The sequence below is a fragment of the Tursiops truncatus genome, chromosome 5, assembly GCF_011762595.2.
Source record: "Tursiops truncatus isolate mTurTru1 chromosome 5, mTurTru1.mat.Y, whole genome shotgun sequence".
Classification (NCBI taxonomy): domain Eukaryota; kingdom Metazoa; phylum Chordata; class Mammalia; order Artiodactyla; family Delphinidae; genus Tursiops; species Tursiops truncatus.
In genome coordinates, this window is record NC_047038.1 from 37,347,007 (window position 1) to 37,366,127 (window position 19,121).

The following is a 19,121-nucleotide window of genomic DNA, read 5'->3' on the forward strand; positions in this document are numbered from 1 at the left end:
ACATAATTAGAAGGGCCGTGGCAGTGCCCTGGCAGCGGCCAGCAAGGCAGCCTGCTGGTTGCCCCGGCCCAGCAGGAGGCTCCCCACCGCTCCGGCCTCCTGGAGCCTCGCCAACCCCGGCCTCTGAGGTGGCCTGGGGTGGAGTAGAGGCCTCTGTGCTTTGATGAGCAGCTGGTGCTGGGAACCCACGCCCTGTCGTGTTTCGGGCCCTGTGCTGGGCTCGGGGTCCAGAGGAGAAAGACCACCCCGCCCAGGAGGGGAGCCAGACCCCAAACAAGCGTGGGAGTGCAGTGATGGAGGCGAGAGCAGAGAAGCTTTAAAGAGAGGGGGATGGTGGAACATGACGAAACCTGCCCTGCTGCGTCTGATGACTAAGAAGGTGCCTATGCTGGGTTTCTAGGGACCCGTTGGAGTTCCCCAGCCAGAGGATGAATCCACCTTAGGCTGAGGGCTAGCCTGTGCAGAGATGAGGCAGGGGATGGCAGGAGATGCCCTCGGAGAGGCCTGGGGCGTGGCCGGCTCGTGCACCTGGCGTCAGACCTGATCTGCAGGGTGCAGGGGCAGGGCCGGCATGTGACTGACGGGATGGAGGGCAGACTGCAGACTATGAGAGATGAGGGCAGAACTTAGATAGCAGGGAAGGAACGAATACGGCAAGTGTGCCAAGTAAAACTGGCAGAGTAGGAAGGGAGGTTGCCAGCCGAGAGCCTCGCAGAGGGGCTGGAGGGAGAGGAAAAGGACTTGACGTTGAGGAGGCCCCGCTAGAGGAAGCCTCCCTGAGTGACGGGGCGCGGGAGTGAGCAAGGCGGAGGTAAGGGGTGCGGAGGGGCCGGCGGCTGTAACAAGGTTGCTGCGCGGGCAGGTGCGGAGATGAGAGCACAGCCCCCCTCCCTGGTGGACCAAGCCCCTGCGTGTGGACAGCGGCCTTTTCCAATGTGTGTGGGTCCAATACGTTTCCCACCTGAGCGGCTCATAGTCGTGCAGACAGTTTGAGACACGCACAACTCAGTACAAGGCAGAAAATGGCTAATATTCTAAGGGATTTTGAGAAGATACCAGGCCACGGTTAGAAAAATGAGAAATAACCTTGAGCTCCAAGGCCCAGGACAGTATCATGGAGAAGGTGGCACGTGAGCTGGGAACACGTGGGACCCGTCGGGGAAGAGACGGAGGAGTGGACGTGTGAGGCCTGAGTCATCATCGTGGACGACAAGCTCCTCCTGGTCCCACACCATGGCGGCGCTTCAGATGCGCGCCGTCCTCGCGTTTGACCAGTATCGAGCTGGCAGGATGGCTGGGAGAGCAGCTGTCCACCCTGCAGTTAGCTCAGCTCTGATGAGCTCCCCGGGTGCTGGGGTGGCATCGTTACCCAGACTGAGCCCCAAAGCCTGGTGCCATCCCAAGCACCGGGAGTGCAGCTTCTCCAGCTCCCGGGCCTGTGTCCCTGTTGTGGCGACTGGCCAAGGCCAGGCTCTGCGATCAGACTGAGTCCCAGTGCGGTCCTGCCACTACCCTGATTCAGCACGGCCGCGCAACCTCACTGCTCCATTTAAAGAGGACGATGTCAGGAGGTCGTGAGGGCCCAGGGGAGAGCAGGGCGGCCAGCCTAACGGGGCTGACCCACAGGCCTCCGCGCTCCCAGTCAGAGTCGGCTTGCGTGCATGCGGTTCAAATGAGTGAGATGGAAAGTCCAGCCACAGGCAGCCCCGCTGCACTGCGGGGTTTCATTTTCTCCCTACGGGTGGCTATCCTCACACGAACACTCAGGGTCTTCCAGCAATGCCGCCACGATCCATGCTGGAAAGAGGGGCTCCGCAGTGATTCTTAGAGGGCGGATCAAAGGTTTCCGCACAGACACGCCTTGCTCGACACTTGCCTTTGGCTGTGGTGCTTTGAGACTCTAGTCAGTTTGTCCTCATCCTTAACGTGTTTGTTTCCTTACAGTTCGAACAAGAAAATCAGCGCCTGATTGGTGAAATGAACAGCCTGTTTGACGAAGTGAGGTATGTGTGTGGTTCCTTTGTGAGCCGATGGCCTAGTTTACAACTTTCCCCAAAACTAGGAACTTTATTAATTTACTCTGGTGCCCAGGCATCACATGTGGCCCTTGGGCCAAATGTCGCGCCCCTCCCGCCACTTAGGGGGTCAAGGAGACTGCCTGAATTCACTGACTCCCCTCGACCTGTGGGCCTGTGAGATAACCCCACGGGCTGCCACGAGGCTCCCAGGTGCTGCTGCCCCATCCAAGAGGATCGGCTCCTGATGGCAGATGACACCAAACATCATGACCACTGCCACGTGGGGGCTAGTTACACTTAATTACTCCAAGATGAAAGGGAGACCTCTTGAGGGACGGCTGACAGAGGGAAGCCCTGCAGGTGGCTCCACTGGGGTCCGGCTGCTCCCTCACCAGAGCGATCAGCCACGCAGAAGGCCCGTGGCCGTGGCCCACACAGGTGTGGTTAGCAGCCCTCCGGTGAAGGCACTCAGGCCTCTTGCCCTGGGAATGCCGGGAGCATTCTGAAAGGATGCGCCGGAACTCTTGTTGCACCGTGGTCACTTCCCGAAAGAAGATGCATCCTGACCTTACACTTGCGCAGCCCTGGAGACTGAGTGCAGGTGTTTCCCTCTGATCGCTGCCCCCGGCTCTTCCCCGTCTCTGGCTTCACAATCACGTCTCCCAGTCCTTCCTCAGAGACGGCGCTCTCCCCACCCTCACCCCTCCTTACTCTTCTCCCAAGTCTCCTCTCCTTCCCTCACCTGGTCTAGGGGGACTCAAGGCCCGAGCGACACAACTAGGGATCATCTCCCCATCGAACATTTCCGCTTCCTCCTGGGCTGGAGCTCAGCCGCTGCCTGTGCTAAAGCAGCTGTCAGCTCAGCCTCTAGACGTGCACCTCCCGGCCCGCCCCAGGGTCACCCTCGCCGCCCATGAAACGGGGAGAAGCCCGCACACTTTGTTGCTGATATCCCAGCGTGGGATGTTTTCAGCCAGAATCAGGTTTCCTTTCAAAGTTGGGTTGAGCGGTGAATGCACTCTTCCCCCTAACCTGCTGAGAGGTAACAAAGTTGGGTGACAACACATTCTGAAGTTTTCTTTTGAATCCCCCCCATGTGTCACGGTGTTGCTAAGACAGGGCTCGGCATTAAAGGAGACTTTACTTTGTGTGACTGAGCGCAGCTGCGTGCCCCTGGCCCGGGCACTGGCTCAGGAGGCTGGGCCCCGGAGCCAGCCTATCCAGGGGGGCGGGGTGGGTTTCCAAACAGTCCAGTATGCCCCAGTAAGCTGAGGGATGTTAAAGGGGAGCCAGTTAGGAGAGTGAATCTTCCTCTGCCCGTGTTCTCCTTCCCTGAGCCTGACGCGGTGTCCCCTCCCTCTCTCATGCCTTCACTTAGAAGAGACAGCTTCTTTAGAAATGTGTGATGCTGCTGTTAAGATCACCAAGTACTAATAGTTAATGTGTAATCTGTTTTTTTTATGAAGGCAAATCGAAGGGAAAGTGGTTGAAATTTCCAGACTCCAAGAGATATTCACAGAGAAGGTTTTACAACAAGTAAGAAAAAATATAGTGGTTTTAAGATTTAGCTTAAAATGGGGATACACTAAGAACTCGGGACATTTCTTCTGAGGTCGTTGGGCCTCTGCAGCTGTGTGCCCAGAGCCTCCCCTTCCCCGGGAGCAGCCTCTGCAGTCCGGGGCAGCTCCCCACACGCCCCAGCCCTGTGCAGCGGAGCACGTGGGGGAGGGAGGCGGCTAGGTTTGGGTTCTGGATGTCCTCTGGGAAGCTGGGGAGCCTCTCTGAACTACAGGTTTTTCATCTGTAAAATAGAGTGGCCCTTGCATGGTTGTCGTAAGGCTCCGAGAATACCCCATGGAAAGCACCCAGCAAGGTGCATGAGTAGCAGCTTTTCAGCCAGTGGTGTGACAAGCTCAGACTTGGCCCTCTCAAATGCCGGGTCCCCGCCACCTCAGGTGTCCCGTCCTCACAGGAAATGTGACTGTCCTCATACATGGATTTTCATGTCATTCCTACCTGCCTACAGTTCTGAAATTCTTCCAGCAGCCACTAACTGGCAAAATTTTCAGACACCTGATAAATTCTCCCTGTTGTTTTTAGTATCCACAGACTGGAAGAGTTTGAAAGACAAAATTATTTTTCTTCACTGTGTTATTAGACTGGGCTGCTTGGCTAAAGATACTCCACTTACAGGATGCCCCCTAAACCACACACCAGTCAGATCATTGCACGTTGGGTACACAAGGTGGTTCACAGGAGGTGCCCTTTTCACTAGCGTGTTGCAGGAACCATTCTAATATGTATCTGCTAAGCCTTCACTTGGAAGCCTGATGGCCATCAGTTCAGCCTCCGGACACAGAAAACAGCTCAGTCAGATGTCTCCCCCTCAGAGCACCCACTTGTCCTTAGAGGCAGCTCGGCATGGCGGGAGGAGCTCAGAGCCCAGGTGGAGTCAGACAGACGGCCCCCACCCGGTTCCCCGTCACGTGTAATGTGACATGAGCTCTTTCCCCCTCAGCAAAGCGGGGCTGAGGTCACCTGCGTCACTCTCAGGGGTGGCGAATGGGATCCGGGCCCCCTCAGGCTCTCAGTCCTGGAACCAGGAGCCGTTGTTTGTGGGCACGGCTGTGGCAGACCTGGGTAATGCACTGTTCACTAGCGCAGCCAGAGCCACGGGCCAGGGGCCTTCACTACAGCAGGGCTGCTTACATGCAGCAAAGTACTCTGAGGTCCTGGGGCCCAAGTGCACTAAAAGCCCTTACTTTTCACGACCATTTCTTCTGCTCCTACACTCAGCCCAGCCACTGAGGAGCACTGATTGCCCTTCACATTTGATTCTCAGTTGGGGGCTGGTTCTCGGTTAGGAAGCAGCAGTCCCGGGGTTCTGGACATGTGCCCCAGGAGGTGGCAGAGAGCCACTCAGGGCCCCACCCTGTGTCACCCCCAGGGCTCTGGGCCTCGACCTGGGAGGGATTTGCAGAGCACAGGCTGAGCCCTGCCTGGCTCCCTCGGGGTTTCTAAGACCTGAGAAGAGCTGAGTCTGTCTGGGCTTCCTCATCTACGTTGCACGGTGGTTCTTACCCATCCTCTCATGGGAACAGTGGCCGTGGTCAGCCAGCTCCCACTTGGAGATTCTCTAAAAAAAAAGCGAGATCTTGGAGCAAAGCAGTCCTTGGCCCTCAGGTCCTTAGACTATGTGGCATTCACTGCTGGGAATCGGACGGCTGAAGGTCGATTTCCTCTCTGCGGTCCTGTATCAGTCAGGTTTCCCTAAAACCCACACTCGTCTGTATTCCCTCCCCACCGCCTAGAGGGAGAGATAGGCCTGCTCCTCAGACCTCAGTGTGGTTCGCAGCCGGTGCAGGGGTGCAATGGTGGGCGATTAGCCAGCCACTCCTGTGTAAGCCCAGGATCCCATGTTTAAGCTTTCCCAGCATTTGGAGTAAAACTTTTGCAAACATCCTGCATACCATTTTGATGTTTAAGTTTTAGCTTTTTTTTTGAGAGGGAAAATGGTGGCATACAAAGTGCCATTTTGAAGCTAGCACGTATGTTTTCGAGCCACGTGTGCTTTGGAGCCCCTGGCACGTGGTGGCCACTCTGCGACTGAACTCTTCCTGTCCAGCGAGTGGAGGAAGGCGCCAGCCGGGGTGGAGGGAGCACAGGCACCGGGTCCAGTCCCAGTCCTGCAGCTTGGGTGCTGTGTGACTTTGGGTTTCTCTATGCTGTAATTAAGTTTCCCTCTTGTAAATGAGAGTGTTGCCTACCTGTCAGGTGCTATGAGGACCCGTGGGTTCATGGTGTGTAAAGCCCCAGCACTTAGTAAGTGGCAGCTACTGTTACTATGGTGACATACGCTCGGCGAAGGAGGTGGCAGTTGTATTTATCTGCTGTTCTCTTCCCCGACAGGAAGCTGAGATTGACAGTATTCACCAATTAGTAGTAGGAGCAACTGAGAATATCAAGGAGGGCAATGAAGACATCAGAGAGGTGGGTACTCTCGGGGCACCGTGTCTGATTTGGAGGGGCGCTGAGTTCAGGCAGTAGTGTCCACCCTGTCTGGGCCACGTGCACAGGGCTGGTCTCAGGACTGCGCTGGATGGGCCCGTTCCACCCTGCCAAGCCCAGGACCCCACTCACTGCCCTGCAGAGGAGCCAGCTGGCGTGCAGGGCTCCCTCCCTAAGTCCGGGCTGGGCCCCACAGGAGAGGCTTGTGGGACCCCTCCAAGGACCCAGAGCCCTGGTTGCTGTTCACAGGGCCACCACAGTAGACTCTGTTGAGTGGACTTTATTTTCTGAGTCCAGTCCTCAGGTTTGGGTTGACATGGGACCGTTCTTGGACCACCACTGCCATCGCACTACTAGGAAGCACACGTCAGGGTAGTGGACACACGCTCTCGTCCTGTCTGTGTGGGTTTAACCCTGGGGTGGACGTGAGCCATTTTTCCTGGGAGAATTGTGCATGATCTCCACGTGATGACTAACCAGAGAGGGAGATGCAGCCCATTTGTCTAACAGACTTTAAACCCACTTTTTGGTTTTGCTTAATAATTAAGGCGTCTGTGCAAGGTAAGCATAGGGTTGAGCAGTCCACACAGTCAGAGCCCCGCAGGGAGAGCATGTGCAGACGCACGAGGCAGTTGAGAGCCTTTCCAGCCTAACCCCTGTGCCCCGCCCCCCAGGCCATCAAGAACAACGCTGGCTTCCGCGTGTGGGTGCTCTTCTTCCTGGTGATGTGCTCCTTCTCCCTGCTCTTCCTCGACTGGTACGACAGCTAGGCGGCCACACCCGGCAGACGACGCGCTGGGCGCACTGTCGCGGTCCCTGGCGTTGGAGCCATCGGTGGGGAGGGGGCACGGAGATATGTACTCACAAAAGGGACACCCGACTTGTGGTTTTAAGCCCATGTAGTAGCTGAAAAAGAAAACAACACAACTAAACGTGGTCTGCGTCACAAGCCTGCGGCCAGAGGGAAGGAACCGGGGGTGATTATTCCTGCACCTGATGGGGCCGCCCCGGGGAGCGGGGAGCCGCCTCCTCTGCAGGAGCCACGCGGGCCTCCTGCTCCACAGACGTCTCAGGCTTGGAGGCGGCGCCGGCCTTTCCCTCCCGGTGGCAGCAGGAAGAGCACTGGCCAGTAGCTTCTCACAGCACATGATGGATTGTTTCCTGGGCTTCCTGTCTGCCTCAGCCAACTGATACACAGACTCATCGCGCGGTAGAGAAGATGTCACCTTCGCCCTGGGAGTCTAGTGCATACAACTACAGCCATTTAATGTATTGTTGGTGGGTCCAAGGTTAGAAAGTCAGTGCGTGCCCACCTGCCTCCTGCCTGGGAAGAAGTGTGCGGACGGGGCCTGGCTCCCCTCAGAAATGCTGCCCCCAACACTCTCCTGATGGGTGGGCAGGGGGTGGGGAAGGCCCAACTTGCGGCCACTGGGGCCCACGGAGCTTCGTCCAGAGGAGGACTTGGGCCTCTCCACCCCCCAGAGCCCCAGGGATCAGGAACGCCTGCTTGTACTCAGGCACAAGGCATCTGCGGCCACATCTGTGCAGAAAGCGCCCGGTGCGCATGGGCCCCCAGGGTGTGGGTTCGAGGGCTCTGCACAGACAGTCCGGGGAGCACCACGGGGATCCTGTGTTCTTTATTTGCACAGAGGGAAAATGTCAAAAGTTACATGTGAATGAGCTTACAGTCAATAAAATACATGTCTCCTAGAAAATACAAATAGGGCTGCCTTGACACTGCATTGACACGGGCTGGAATCTGCTGATAGACGCTGTCTCCACAGAAGTTCTGGCACGCGGTTATTGCTCTTATGCGTCGGCACAGCTTCACAACGTCCATGACTCTACGCCCACCCACTGCTCCGAGGTCATGGTCGTTGTTTCCAAACACCCTTGGTGATAAAATATACTGTATGTTTTGGAAGCACATTTCAGGAAACAGTAATGGAGTTGGCCATGACCACCATGCTTGTTCGCAACAGATCTTGCACTATTTGTCATTTATTTTTGATCTAAAAAAACAGTGAAACTTTTGACATGTCCACCAGAAACAACACATTTAAATAACATGGAAGAAAATGTCCATGAACGTCTTTTTTTCTATTTAATCATCTTACACACTTAGTTTATCTAACTGGCAATTTTGTAAACATATACTTTAATGTCAAGATTCAGGATGAAACATAATTGTCTTACAAAGATTGTGAATGAAAATGTCATAACTGGACTTGCAAGGTGCGACGCCAGCCCCCCTCCCAGCCTTTCCTGCCTGCTTCTTACATCAAAGGAGTTACATCTGTCCCACAAAATAAAAATTAAAGTAGCCTTGGCTTACCAGCAATTACACTTTCACTTTTCTCACCCAGCTAATTGTTTTAAAACTAAGTAGCTAATACAGCTGTCGGTGCAAACTTATTCATAATAGATGTGAACAAAAGGGCCGGTAGGTTTCATTCCTACTCAGCCCATCACAGAGCAGACAGACTAGCTACAGGGAGACGGGTTCTGCAGCCTGTGGCCCAGGGTCCCCTCTTCCCAGAGTCCCCACCTCACATGCTCTGACCCAGTCCACATGCACTGAGGGAAACACGGCTCCCCTGCCCAGCGGGCGCCCTCTGTACCAAGAGGCAGCCTTCTGCCTGCAGCAGTGACCCCTGCCCGAGCCGACCTGCCACAGCGCCTGCGCACTCAGAAGTGAGCACGGGGCAGGCGAGGGCACAACTGCGACCTGATGGCATCTTTCCTTCCTTCCCTCTGACGCTCACTATGGTGCATCTTGACCACTGGCACTATTGCCATTGGCGGGAGGGGGGAAGAAACGTGCAGTACAGCTTGCTCTTAGCAAAGCAAGGGATCACTCTAGATATGGCTATGGTGTAAGGTCTGCAAACGGCAAGGTGGTTTTAAAAAAAAAAAACAATCCCACAAAATGCATCATTTATCTGAAGTCTGAACCCCTTGCATATCCAGTGTAAATTTATTTTTTGACAGCATCCAATAAATCCCAGTAAAGTTGCTAAATTAAGATTCTTTACCATGGCAAGTGGTGTCAGAGCTTTTAGCAGCGCTGATATGCCCTTGATTTTAGCCCATGGTCTGCAGCAAGCTGTATTCGCAGAGCAGCATTAGCAAACAGAAGCAGTGGCACCATACATGAGTAGCCTCTAAATTACCAGTAATTCTATCTAATGAAATCTCCCTCAGAGTCCCTTCGTTACCTTCCAGCGACACTGTAAGGAACCTGCCCATCTCGCTAAGCGGATTTCTCAGCAGCCTCCGTCTCCTGCTCTGAGAGCTTCTCTTCGGACAGAACTGACATCCACGGCGACACCGAGCGGGTGATGCTCTGCTTGGCCAGGTTGTAGTGGTTGATGACGGTGTAAAATTTCTCCCGGGCGTTGGAGTCTTGCTCCGCATAGTAGCTCTCCAAGCCTTCTGGGATGCACTGGGTGTTCTGAAAGACACGCCGCCCCCTGAGACGCACGCACCGATGCAGGAGGGAGGCCCGTGAGTCTCCAGGTAGCACCCAACCCGTGGTCACTGAGCACCTCCCTGGGCTTGGAGGAAACTCAGAGATGAGCTGACTGCCTGACACTGATTGCATGGTAACGGGATGGACGTCTGTACAAGGCCGTGGCGACGGGACTTACACAGCGGGCCTTCCTGCTTCTTTAAAGATCTTACACTCGTGGCCATTGATTTTAAATCCCCTAGAAGACAATGGAACTTTTGACATGTCCACCAGAAGCAACATATTCAAACAGTGAAGGAAGGGAGTCAGAAAGGCTCCTGGGAGCAGGGGGTGGGGGCACTTGACCCAAAGGAGCCGGTCCTCGGGGCAGGAGGACAGGGACACAGGCTGAAGAGAGGCCCGCGGCCGGAGCAGAGGGTGCAGAGCCGCAGGACACAAATGCTGGGGAGAAGGCAAGGGTCGGGGGGTCAGGACACACCACCTACAAGGGCCTGGTAGGGAGCTGTGTGACCTGGAGATCCAGAGAGCCTAGGAAGCCACGAGGACCCCATGAGGGCATGTGAGGGTGGGGGGCTCTCGGGGGGCAGCTGTCCGCTAAGGGAGAGGCACTTCCCTACAGCCTGTGGAACCCGGGGGTGGGGAGGTTAGTCCCTAGCTCTCGTCTGCTCACCGGGGGTCTAGGGCCCCCCAAAAGTCAGGCTGCCTTCCCTTGTCCATCCAGCAGCCGAGCTAAGCCGCCACCCACCCCGTCTCCACATGTCGCTCGCCAGGCCCTGAGGAAGGGGTCGCGGGCTGCATTCTGCCTCCCCCCGCCCTTCTCCCAGTGGCAGGCAGGCGCATGGGGCCCAGCTCGTGACACGCTTCTCAGCCCTCCCGGCAGCCAGTAGAAGCCATGGGGCTAACTTCTGGCCAACGGGCTGTGAGGGGCTCCTGCCCTCCACCGCTCCCTTCTCAGCGGCTTTGATCGCCTGGACTAACCTGCCTGGAGAGGGACAACACCCTGGGGGCCGGCAGCGCAACACGACAGAATCGGGGCTCTAGGAGGACCTCAGGGAGCCCCACTGCCTGCCAGCTGCAGCTTTAATGAGAGAGAGAAACCTTCCATCTGGCGGAAGGCACGTTACCCGTGTCTCTAAGCAACCAAAGCATTACAGGAACGCCAAGGTCTGTCACACAGTGAAGGGAGACTGCAGTAACAAGGGTCCTGGGCCTTGGCTACCTTCAGTCACCAGGGAGACTTTTAAACCCCCTGATTCCCAGCACCGCCGCAGGATCCGGCTAGCACCCCCGAGCAGCATCTCAGCCGAGGCCACCTCGCTGGCAAGAGCGCAGCCAGGATTCCACCAACTCCTGGGGCTCAGAGGACACCCCGCGGCTCGATGCGCCCCTCTGCCTCTCTGGGCTGAGCAGTCTCCCAGCAGGGAGACCGTGACAGAGTCTCTGATGGTCACCAGGATGGCCGGTGGCGGCTACTGCCCTGTGGACGTGGGCGCCAGCCTGGGATGCACGGGGGGACCTCCTCTGGGAGCCCTGTCCCTGCCCGAGCCGGGTTTCTTCAGCCTCCGGAAGCTAAAGGCAGGTTAGCTCCGTCTCCCTGTTAAGGGGCTGCTCCTTGGAGTCTCTGCAGACCCAAGGCCCGTCTCCACATCCCAGCCCTGCCACCACACCGGTTCCTTCTGACAGGTGGCCAAGTGCCTTCCGGGCACGATGTCTCCCTGTGAGCTGAGATCTGTTAGTCCCATTTCAGTCACAGCAAGTGAGGCCCAGAGAGGGAAGGGACCACGGGGCAGCGTGGGAACCGAGCTCCAACCCGGGCCTCTGCTCAGTGCACTCCAGACGTCGCCCCACCACCCCCAAAGCTGCCGATGGTGACTGCTCAGCTCAAAGGCAGAACAGTGAGAAACAAGGCAGCGAGGTCCCCCCGGGGCGCCGGAGCAGGACTGTACGCCCTGGCAGCTTCAAGTTCAGCCAGCGTTCGTGAGGCCCCAGCCAGGCACACCCGGTCCCGCCTGGGCTCTCAGCATCCTCAGAGGTGGGTGTGGCGGAGCTCCGTCCGCAGGGCTCAGGAGGCTGGGCTGGAGCGGGGAGGTGCTGCCCGGGAGGAGCTGCTGAGGCCAGGACCAGGGGAACCCGGTGAACGCCACAGCCTTCGTCAAGCCCTCTTCGGGCACCAGGCGGGCAACGTCACCCAGTGGACCCGGAGGCCTCCCCGGTGTGCGGGCCCATTTGCCCGGTATCAGGAGCAGCCGCACAGGGCCGAACACATGATTTGTGGACGAGAGAAGGGACCACGTCTCAGTCTCAGAAAAGCTCCCGTTTGAGCCACTGCAGAGACTGGGCCGAGTGTGACCCAGGGCCTCCTGTTCCACCTGTAAGTGAGCGAGCTCCCTCTCCGTCCGGACGCTTCTTACAGGGGTCACCAGCCCTGTGTCTGCGAAAAGGAGTGTCAGCCTGAGGTTAACAGGCTCTCCCACAGGTGGGCTGCCCATCGGGTGCAGAGCGGTTCACACCAGTTCTGGGCCAGGCCCTGGGGATCCCACAGGCCCTGCAGCCCCGTGCCCACCCCGTGGCCTCCAATCAGGATCCAGCTCTGCCGCTCACACTAGGAAGGGGCAGGTGTGGCCACTCGGCAGAGGGAGGGCAGCGCTACCTGGCGTGGTTACTGGCGGATGTGATGGCGCCATGGCTGGTCCAGCCCTGGCCCACCTGGCTGCTATTCCATCACTCATGGGTCTGGGAGGATGGGAGGTGGTGAAGGAAGGGATGTGGTTTGCGGGCAGGGGGCTTTAGACAGCTCTGGGATTTGCCAGAGGTTTATAAATAAGTTGAATTTGACAGCAGATCCATCCATCCTCCTCTGTTCCCTGAGCCAGGGCTTCTCAGAGATGCGTGGCTCACTGCCGCTGGTTTAGTGAAGATGGAAGGGAAAATAATAAACGCGTGCTTTCCCCGCAGCCCTGATACCACCCTGCCCCATGGAGAACTGGTCTCCTTACCAGGTCACTGACCCTGAAATACAGACTAGAAACACCTGCCAGCTAGCTACTTCCAGGAGAGAAGTGACAAAGGGACGCAGTGTGTTTACGGCCCGGCGCCGCTGTACGCAGCGTTTCTGTGGGCTGAGGCCGGCAGGAGCAGGAGGTCACGTTATAGGGCGAGGTCACGTTTTCTGCCTGAGCCTCAGTCCCCTCGACTATAGAAAGGAGCTGATGAGTCACCGCCCGGGCTGCTGTGAAGACTGCAGCCAGCGCAGCACAGCGGACAGCAAGGATTAAAAGCCCACGGGGGCACCGCTGAGGTCATGCATGCCCTTCTGTCATCGGCGTCCTGAGCCCGGCCACGCCTGGGCACTGGGGAGCCGGGCCACTCTGCAGGGGCAAACCGTCTGTTCAGCCCAGGGCCGGCCCTGCAGGTGAACTGGCCCCTGTCCAGCAGGCCAGCGGCCACCCTCCTCCCCCACCTGCACTGCCACCTCCCCTTCACTCTGTCCTTGCCACCAGCACAGGGTCTGGCAAGACATTCTGAGGCCACCAACACCTGCTGGGCAGTGAGTGACTCTGCTCCAGGCTAGGCCAGGCCTCCAGATGGGATGGGGCATCCCTGCCCTCCAGGCACCCAGGACAGACGGTCCCGCTGCCACCCACACAGCGAGGCTGTAAGACAGGGGTGCTGGGGAGGCACTGCGGGGGGGGGGGGGCGTGCTGGCGGCAGGCAAGACCCCAGGGGAAGACGGTTTCCAGGGGTGTCTGGGAGCCACGCAGGAGTAGGATGGGGTGGGAGCTCCGGGGAAGCTGCGACCTGCCCCCTTTGGCTGGAGAGACCCCAGCAGAAACACATGTCAGCTGTGGGTGAGCTCAGGGAGGTCACAGAGCTTCTAAGGTGAAACGATAACTGGACGGGTGAGGGAACCCAGGAAAGTGTCCCAACAGCCCTGGCCCACGGTCCAGGAGGCCTAGCTATTAAACCTCACATGCGAGCTCCCCGACAGCACGTCAGCCTACGAGGAGCACCCAACTGTAAACACCTTGTAGGGTCTGGGGCAGTTTCCTCCCATTATGTTTAAGACCTTTCTGTAACACTCACCCAGTGCCTTCATGGTTTAAAAAAAAAAAAAACAGAAACCTAGGATCGTCCCCAGCCCACATCTGCCTTTTTAAATCCCCTCGTGACACTCCTCAGCTTGGGGCCCCCTGCAAGAGGCTGGCCCGCGCCCCTCTACGCATCCCAGAAGCTCGGGCGCCTGTGCCCATCAGCCCTTCCCTCGGGGCCCGGGGTCAGCAGGCCCGGCCCAGTCTGTCCTCAGCACAAGCCCAGCCCACAGCAGGTCCACACCAGCACCCCCTGCTCATTCGGGTCCCAGCCTGGACGAGCACCGTGCTCCCCCAAGAAGGGGTGGCCACAGGCACACGGTCCCCCACGTATTCCTTCTTGCCTAACTTGGCAGCATCCACGTCATCTGGACGTCGGTCTGCTGGCTTGCTGCTAGAACGTGAGCTCCGAGGGCAGGCCCCTGACACACCCTGTGCCCTGTGGCACGCCCAGCACCCCACCACGCACACAGAAGGTGGCAGTTACTAAACAGATGCCGAGTAAAGAAGGACGTGCAGGGTGTGACTTCGGGTACGACGTCTCTGTACTCAACTTCCTGTTGGTAAAAGGGGGTCTAATGGCATCTACCCCACAGGGTTTCTGGGAGCATCAGAGATCCTAGTTAAAAGCTCCTTGTAAACTATCGGGTGGTGGCATGTGATGCACATGTACGAACACGCAGAAAGGAGGGAGGAAGGGGACACACACACGCTCACACCTTCCCTCCTCCAGCCTTAGCCCGAGGGCCGTGGGATACAGGGCAGCAGCTCCCCGGCCCTCCCAGTGACCTTCTCCAGGAAGGACACCACCCATTAGATGCCAGTGGAAAATGCCAAGTCCCCCGAGGCGGAACAGTCTCTCAGGGGCTCTAAATTCCCAAGGCTGGCTGTGCACCGGAACCACCTGCAGAGCCTTTCAAACAGGCACACACCTGCCGTCCAAAGCTGCTGTGAGTCCGAGGACTGGGCCTCATCTCCCCGGCTCCACCTGGACCAGGTTATCTAGCAGAACCTGGCCTTGCAGGACAGGGAAGGCAGTTTGGACCCACTCCTGCCTCCGTCTCAGGCACAGAGAGAACGAGCCCGGAAGGAAGCCCTGCATCTTCCTGGTGAGGCTGTGGCCGCAAGTATGGGAGCCGTCTGCCTGGACAAGGACTCCAGTCCCCAGGGAAGTGGTCCTCCGCACACCCGGCTTCCCTCAGGGCGCGGCTCCTGCGTCACCTTGGCTCCTCCTCCTTGACCTCAGGTCCTCCCCCCCCACCCCACCCCCGCCTCCCAGATTCACTCCTGCTCCATCCGCAGCACCCAGACAGGTCTAGACCCGCACCTCTTCCTTGGTCGCCTGCAGCAGCCTCCTGTCCCTCGCTTCCAACTGGCAGCCTCCCCAGCCACCCAAGTGGCCATCCCATCACCTCCCTCTCCTCCAGCGGCCTCTGGCCGGCACTCCAGTCTGGCCACAGCTGGCTCTTCCCCAACAAGGACTACGTACGGACCGGCCCAGCCAGCACCTGTGCGCTGCTCCTCCCCTCACCCACCTGGCTCAGCCCTGCCGTCCTCCAGCATCAGCTCATGTGCTGCCCTCCTCGAAGTCCCAGCCCTCCTTTAAACCATGTTGTCTCCTGAGCCTCCCAACAGATCATAACTCCTCCAGCCGCAGCCCGGGGTGTGCACAGGCTGGTGGAAGGGGCGGGAGGCTTCGCCCTGCCCAGACGCCCTTCCCCAGGTCCCTGCACGGCGCCCCCACGGGCCTCTTACGTGGTGGGCACAAAACGCACACTCGCTGAGCACAGAAGGGCTCAAGTGTCAGAAGCCTTGAAGCCGTGGAAGGAGGAACCCATACAAGGGCCTGTGTCCCTCACATCAGCAGCTCCCAAACCGCAGCCGCCCAGTGGCAGCAGGCCACCGGGCTTGTTCTGCTCGTGCCCAGCAGCACACAGGGCCGGGTTCTGCTTTCATTCCAGCAGCGCCAAATCCTGGGACTGATCATGTTCTCCTCTTCGCACTGGCTCTGGGAAGTTCAGATCCAAAAGGGGGCCCAGGTGCTGAGTGTATGGGACACGGGAGCAAGTCCATAGCCCGTGCGTTTCACTCCCGCTTCCTTCACCCCACCCCCTCACTTATTTTCTCCCCTTAATCCTGCGGCCCCATGTGTCTGCTTCTCTGCCACTTGGAGCCTTTGGGGAAGGAGGCATCATCACATCAGCAAAGCGAGCATGGAGCGTGGAGAGCCCAGCAGCATGGCGGGCAGACCAGGGTCTGCGGTCGGGGGGCTGGGGTCGCCCGGCCCTGCTCCCAAACCCCTGAGTGGTGGTGCAAGTCTTCCTCTCCCGGGACCTCTGCTTCCTGGCATGTCCCCTCATCACTCACTGCCCACCCAGGGGATGTGCTAGGCCTGCAGACAGGAGCCTCCCTTTCACAGGCCCCGCCGTGACCCCGCTTCCCTGCCCCCAGGTCCCCATGAGGAGCTCCCGCCAGGCCCCTGCCGCTCTAGCCCTGTTGTGAGCCACGCGGGGGGACAAGGCGCAAAGGCATCGGGGGCCCAGGGGGTGGGGGGGCTTACCTTGAGCACGAAGCCGTCGGGGCAGGCACGGTCATACTTGTACACCTTGTAGACAACCAGGAAGACGACACAGGTGAGGAAGGCCAGGGCAAAGAGCACCAGCACGGACACCTGTGGGGGGGGGCGGGGCCGTCAGCACGGCTGAGGGGGCGGCCACGCAGACACACCCACACACAGATGCACACAGACACACAGGCCCGCGGGCCACTGTACACGGCCACCGTCTCCGGAAGGAGGCACGGAACACAGAACCGGGAGGCCTCTGGTGAGAAGCAGTCAGCAGAGTCACTTTACACTGGACTACTTTTTGTACCATTTTCATTTTTTCACCACAAGCTGCATCACCTTCATTTTAAATTAGCCATTTCTAGTATTCCAGGCCTTGCATAGAGAGCTCGGGGTACAGGTGACGATCAGGCCTCATGGACATCGGACACACCAACGAGCCGTGGGTGTGGGCTGCCCTTCTGACGCTGTGGGTCACCACAGTGACGCATCAGCCAATGGCTAATCAGCTGTTCCAGAGACACCCCTGAGCCCTGGACACCAGCCCTGCCCTTGACCTGGGGCCAGCTGGGCAGGACAGAAGACCCTCCCGGGCCCCCATCACCTCCACTCTGGACAGTTTCCTGCGTGTTCGGTTAGAGCCTGTCCTCCCCACCCTGGAGGGCGGTCCCCATTAGCATGGGGACTCGGCCTTCTGCACCGTGGCTGGACCACGGGACGTACTCAGTAATGTCGGCAGATGACTCATGACAGCCCGTGAGCAGAGTGGGCCAGCGATGGGAGACCTCCCCGCTGCAGGGCCTGGGGCACGGGGGACGAAATGATGCTACATCTGGCCTTGAAGGTGTTCCCTGGCTGCTGGGAGCCGCTGGGCAGGGGCGAGAGCGTGTCCTGGGCTGAAAGGGCGTGCAGAGGCCCTGCGGGTCAGGTCGGGAGGTGTGACCAGGAACCGCAGCACCCAGGCCCCCAGCCCAGCCCCACTACTCCCTCTCTTCTCCCCACACGGCCACCCTGGCCACCGGCCACTGCTGCCCGGGCTACGAGTCCCCACCTCCAACCACCCAGCTCACGCTCACTGCAGCCTGGGCGACACCCGTCCCCTCTGTGCCCCCCACCCAGGGAAGCAAGCAAGGAGTCTCTGTGTCACCCCCAAGGAGGCCCTTCCTGCCCATCTCTGTCCTCTACCCCCCGTTCTTCCCGTGACCCCTCACCTGGGCTGTCAGGGCTGTCACCCTCTAGCCACTCCAGCCTGTCTGGACAACCCGCCTGCACGTGGAGCCTGAGTCTGACAAGGGGACACAGGGTGGCGCCGCGGCTGCCTCAAGGCCCAAAGCACCCCCAGGGAAGATGCCATCTGGGTTCTGGTGGCCACTATGGCACGTGGGCAAGGACAAGACCACCCGGCCCAGGTGGGCAGCCCGGGGAGACCGCAGAGGAGCTGAGCATGGAGCTGGGTAACAAAGGAGGCTGAATCTGAGGAAGAGGAGGGGGCAGTGGCCCTGGGGACACGCGGCGGCCGAGGGAGCAGCAGAGTATGTGCGGGGCTTTGCGACAGGGGTGGCAACCCTGCCGGTGCCCGGCGCCCAGGAGGGGCAGCCAGATTCTGGGTAAGTCACTCCACTCCTCTAGGCCCAGGCTCCTGCCAGCCAACGGCAGTGAGAGGCCCCAGCACCCGGGGCTGGTGGGAGGACGGCACCTAGGCACGCGGGATGCTCTGGAAGGAAGCGTTTGCTGTTGTTGTGCAGCTGTCCCCACAGCCATTCCCTTGCTCACTCGGGTCACACAGCTGGCAGATGCAGAGCTGGACTCTCGGCCCAGGCCGCACAGCCTCGCCCAGGCCCGCCGCCCTAGCCCACCTGAGCCCCTCCCCACATTCACCTGACTACTGCTCACCCAAATCTGCCCTGCCTGGGACGCAGCTACCCACTGGCGGCCCCTGGGGGCAGCAAGGCCCACTTCAGCAGCTCCTTCCACAGTCTAGAATAGCAGGGTTGTCCATAGGGAGAGCCGTATTTAAAATAACTGAACTCCTTCGTAACCCTCTATATTCTATTTTGGGCATTTGAAAACATTATTCCAAGAAGAGGTCCATGGCGCACAACAGGTTAAGAAGCCCTGTTAGAATATGTCCTCCTCAGTAAAATATTAGCGAACTGAATTCAACTACACGTTAATAAATACATGCACCATGATCAAGTGGGATTCATTCCATGGTTGCAAGGATGGTTCCAACATCCACAAAATCTATGTGACATATCACAGTAACAAAATGAAGGATAAAAATCATATGACCGTCTCAACAGATGCAGAAAAAGCATGTGACAAAATTCAACGTGCATTTATGATAAAAACTCTCAACAAGTGGGTATGGAGGGAATGTACATAATAAAGGCCATCTATGACAAGCCCACAGCTAACAGCATACTCAATGGTGAAAAGCTGAAAGCTTTTCCTCTAAGATCAGGAACAAGAAAGGGATGGCCACTCTTGCCAGTTTTATTTAACATAGTATTACAAATCCTAGCCAGGACAATTAGGCAAGAAAAAGAAATAAAAGGCATCCAAATTAGAAAGGAAGAAGTAAAACTGTTACAATTTGCAAATGACAAAGTATCTATAGAAAACCCTAAAGACCACCAAATAACTGTTAGAACTAATCAACAAAGTTGCAGGATACAAAATCAACATACAAAAAAATCGATTGCATTTCTATACACTAATAAGTGAGCTATCAGAAGAGTAATTAAGAAAACAATCCCACTTACAATTGCATCTCCAAGAATAAAATATCTAGGAATAAATTTAACCAAGGAGGTAAAAGACCTGTACACTGAAAACTATTTATAAGTCAGTGATGAAAAAAAACTGAAGAAGACACAAAAAAATGGAAAGATATTCTGTGCTCATGCACTGGAAGAATTAATATTGTTAAAATGTCCACACTACCACTACCCAAAGCAATCTACAGA

General features: G+C 57.7%; 2 protein-coding genes across 5 annotated transcripts in view; one reads left to right on the forward strand and one right to left on the reverse strand.

Moving 5' to 3' along the window:
• STX18 (syntaxin 18) overlaps positions 1-8,946 on the forward strand; it is a 120,918-nt gene extending 111,972 nt beyond the window's left edge. For all 3 annotated transcript variants that reach the window (XM_019928514.3, XM_073805042.1, XM_033856841.2), the window contains 4 exons: positions 1,945-2,003; positions 3,485-3,554; positions 5,928-6,008; positions 6,701-8,946. In XM_019928514.3, the coding sequence (XP_019784073.2) occupies positions 1,945-2,003; positions 3,485-3,554; positions 5,928-6,008; positions 6,701-6,796 (306 nt within the window). In that variant the 3' untranslated portion in view covers positions 6,797-8,946. The remainder of the gene's footprint in view (positions 1-1,944; positions 2,004-3,484; positions 3,555-5,927; positions 6,009-6,700) is intronic.
• The window catches only part of NSG1 (neuronal vesicle trafficking associated 1), a 32,306-nt gene continuing 20,832 nt past the window's right edge, over positions 7,648-19,121 (reverse strand). The window contains exons 4-5 of one of the 2 annotated variants that reach the window (XM_033856842.2): positions 16,147-16,257; positions 7,648-9,480 (exon numbers count right to left, since the gene is read on the reverse strand). In XM_033856842.2, coding sequence (XP_033712733.1) covers positions 9,280-9,480; positions 16,147-16,257 — 312 coding nt within the window. In that variant the 3' untranslated portion in view covers positions 7,648-9,279. The remainder of the gene's footprint in view (positions 9,481-16,146; positions 16,258-19,121) is intronic. The other variant, XM_033856843.2, reaches the window with a different exon arrangement.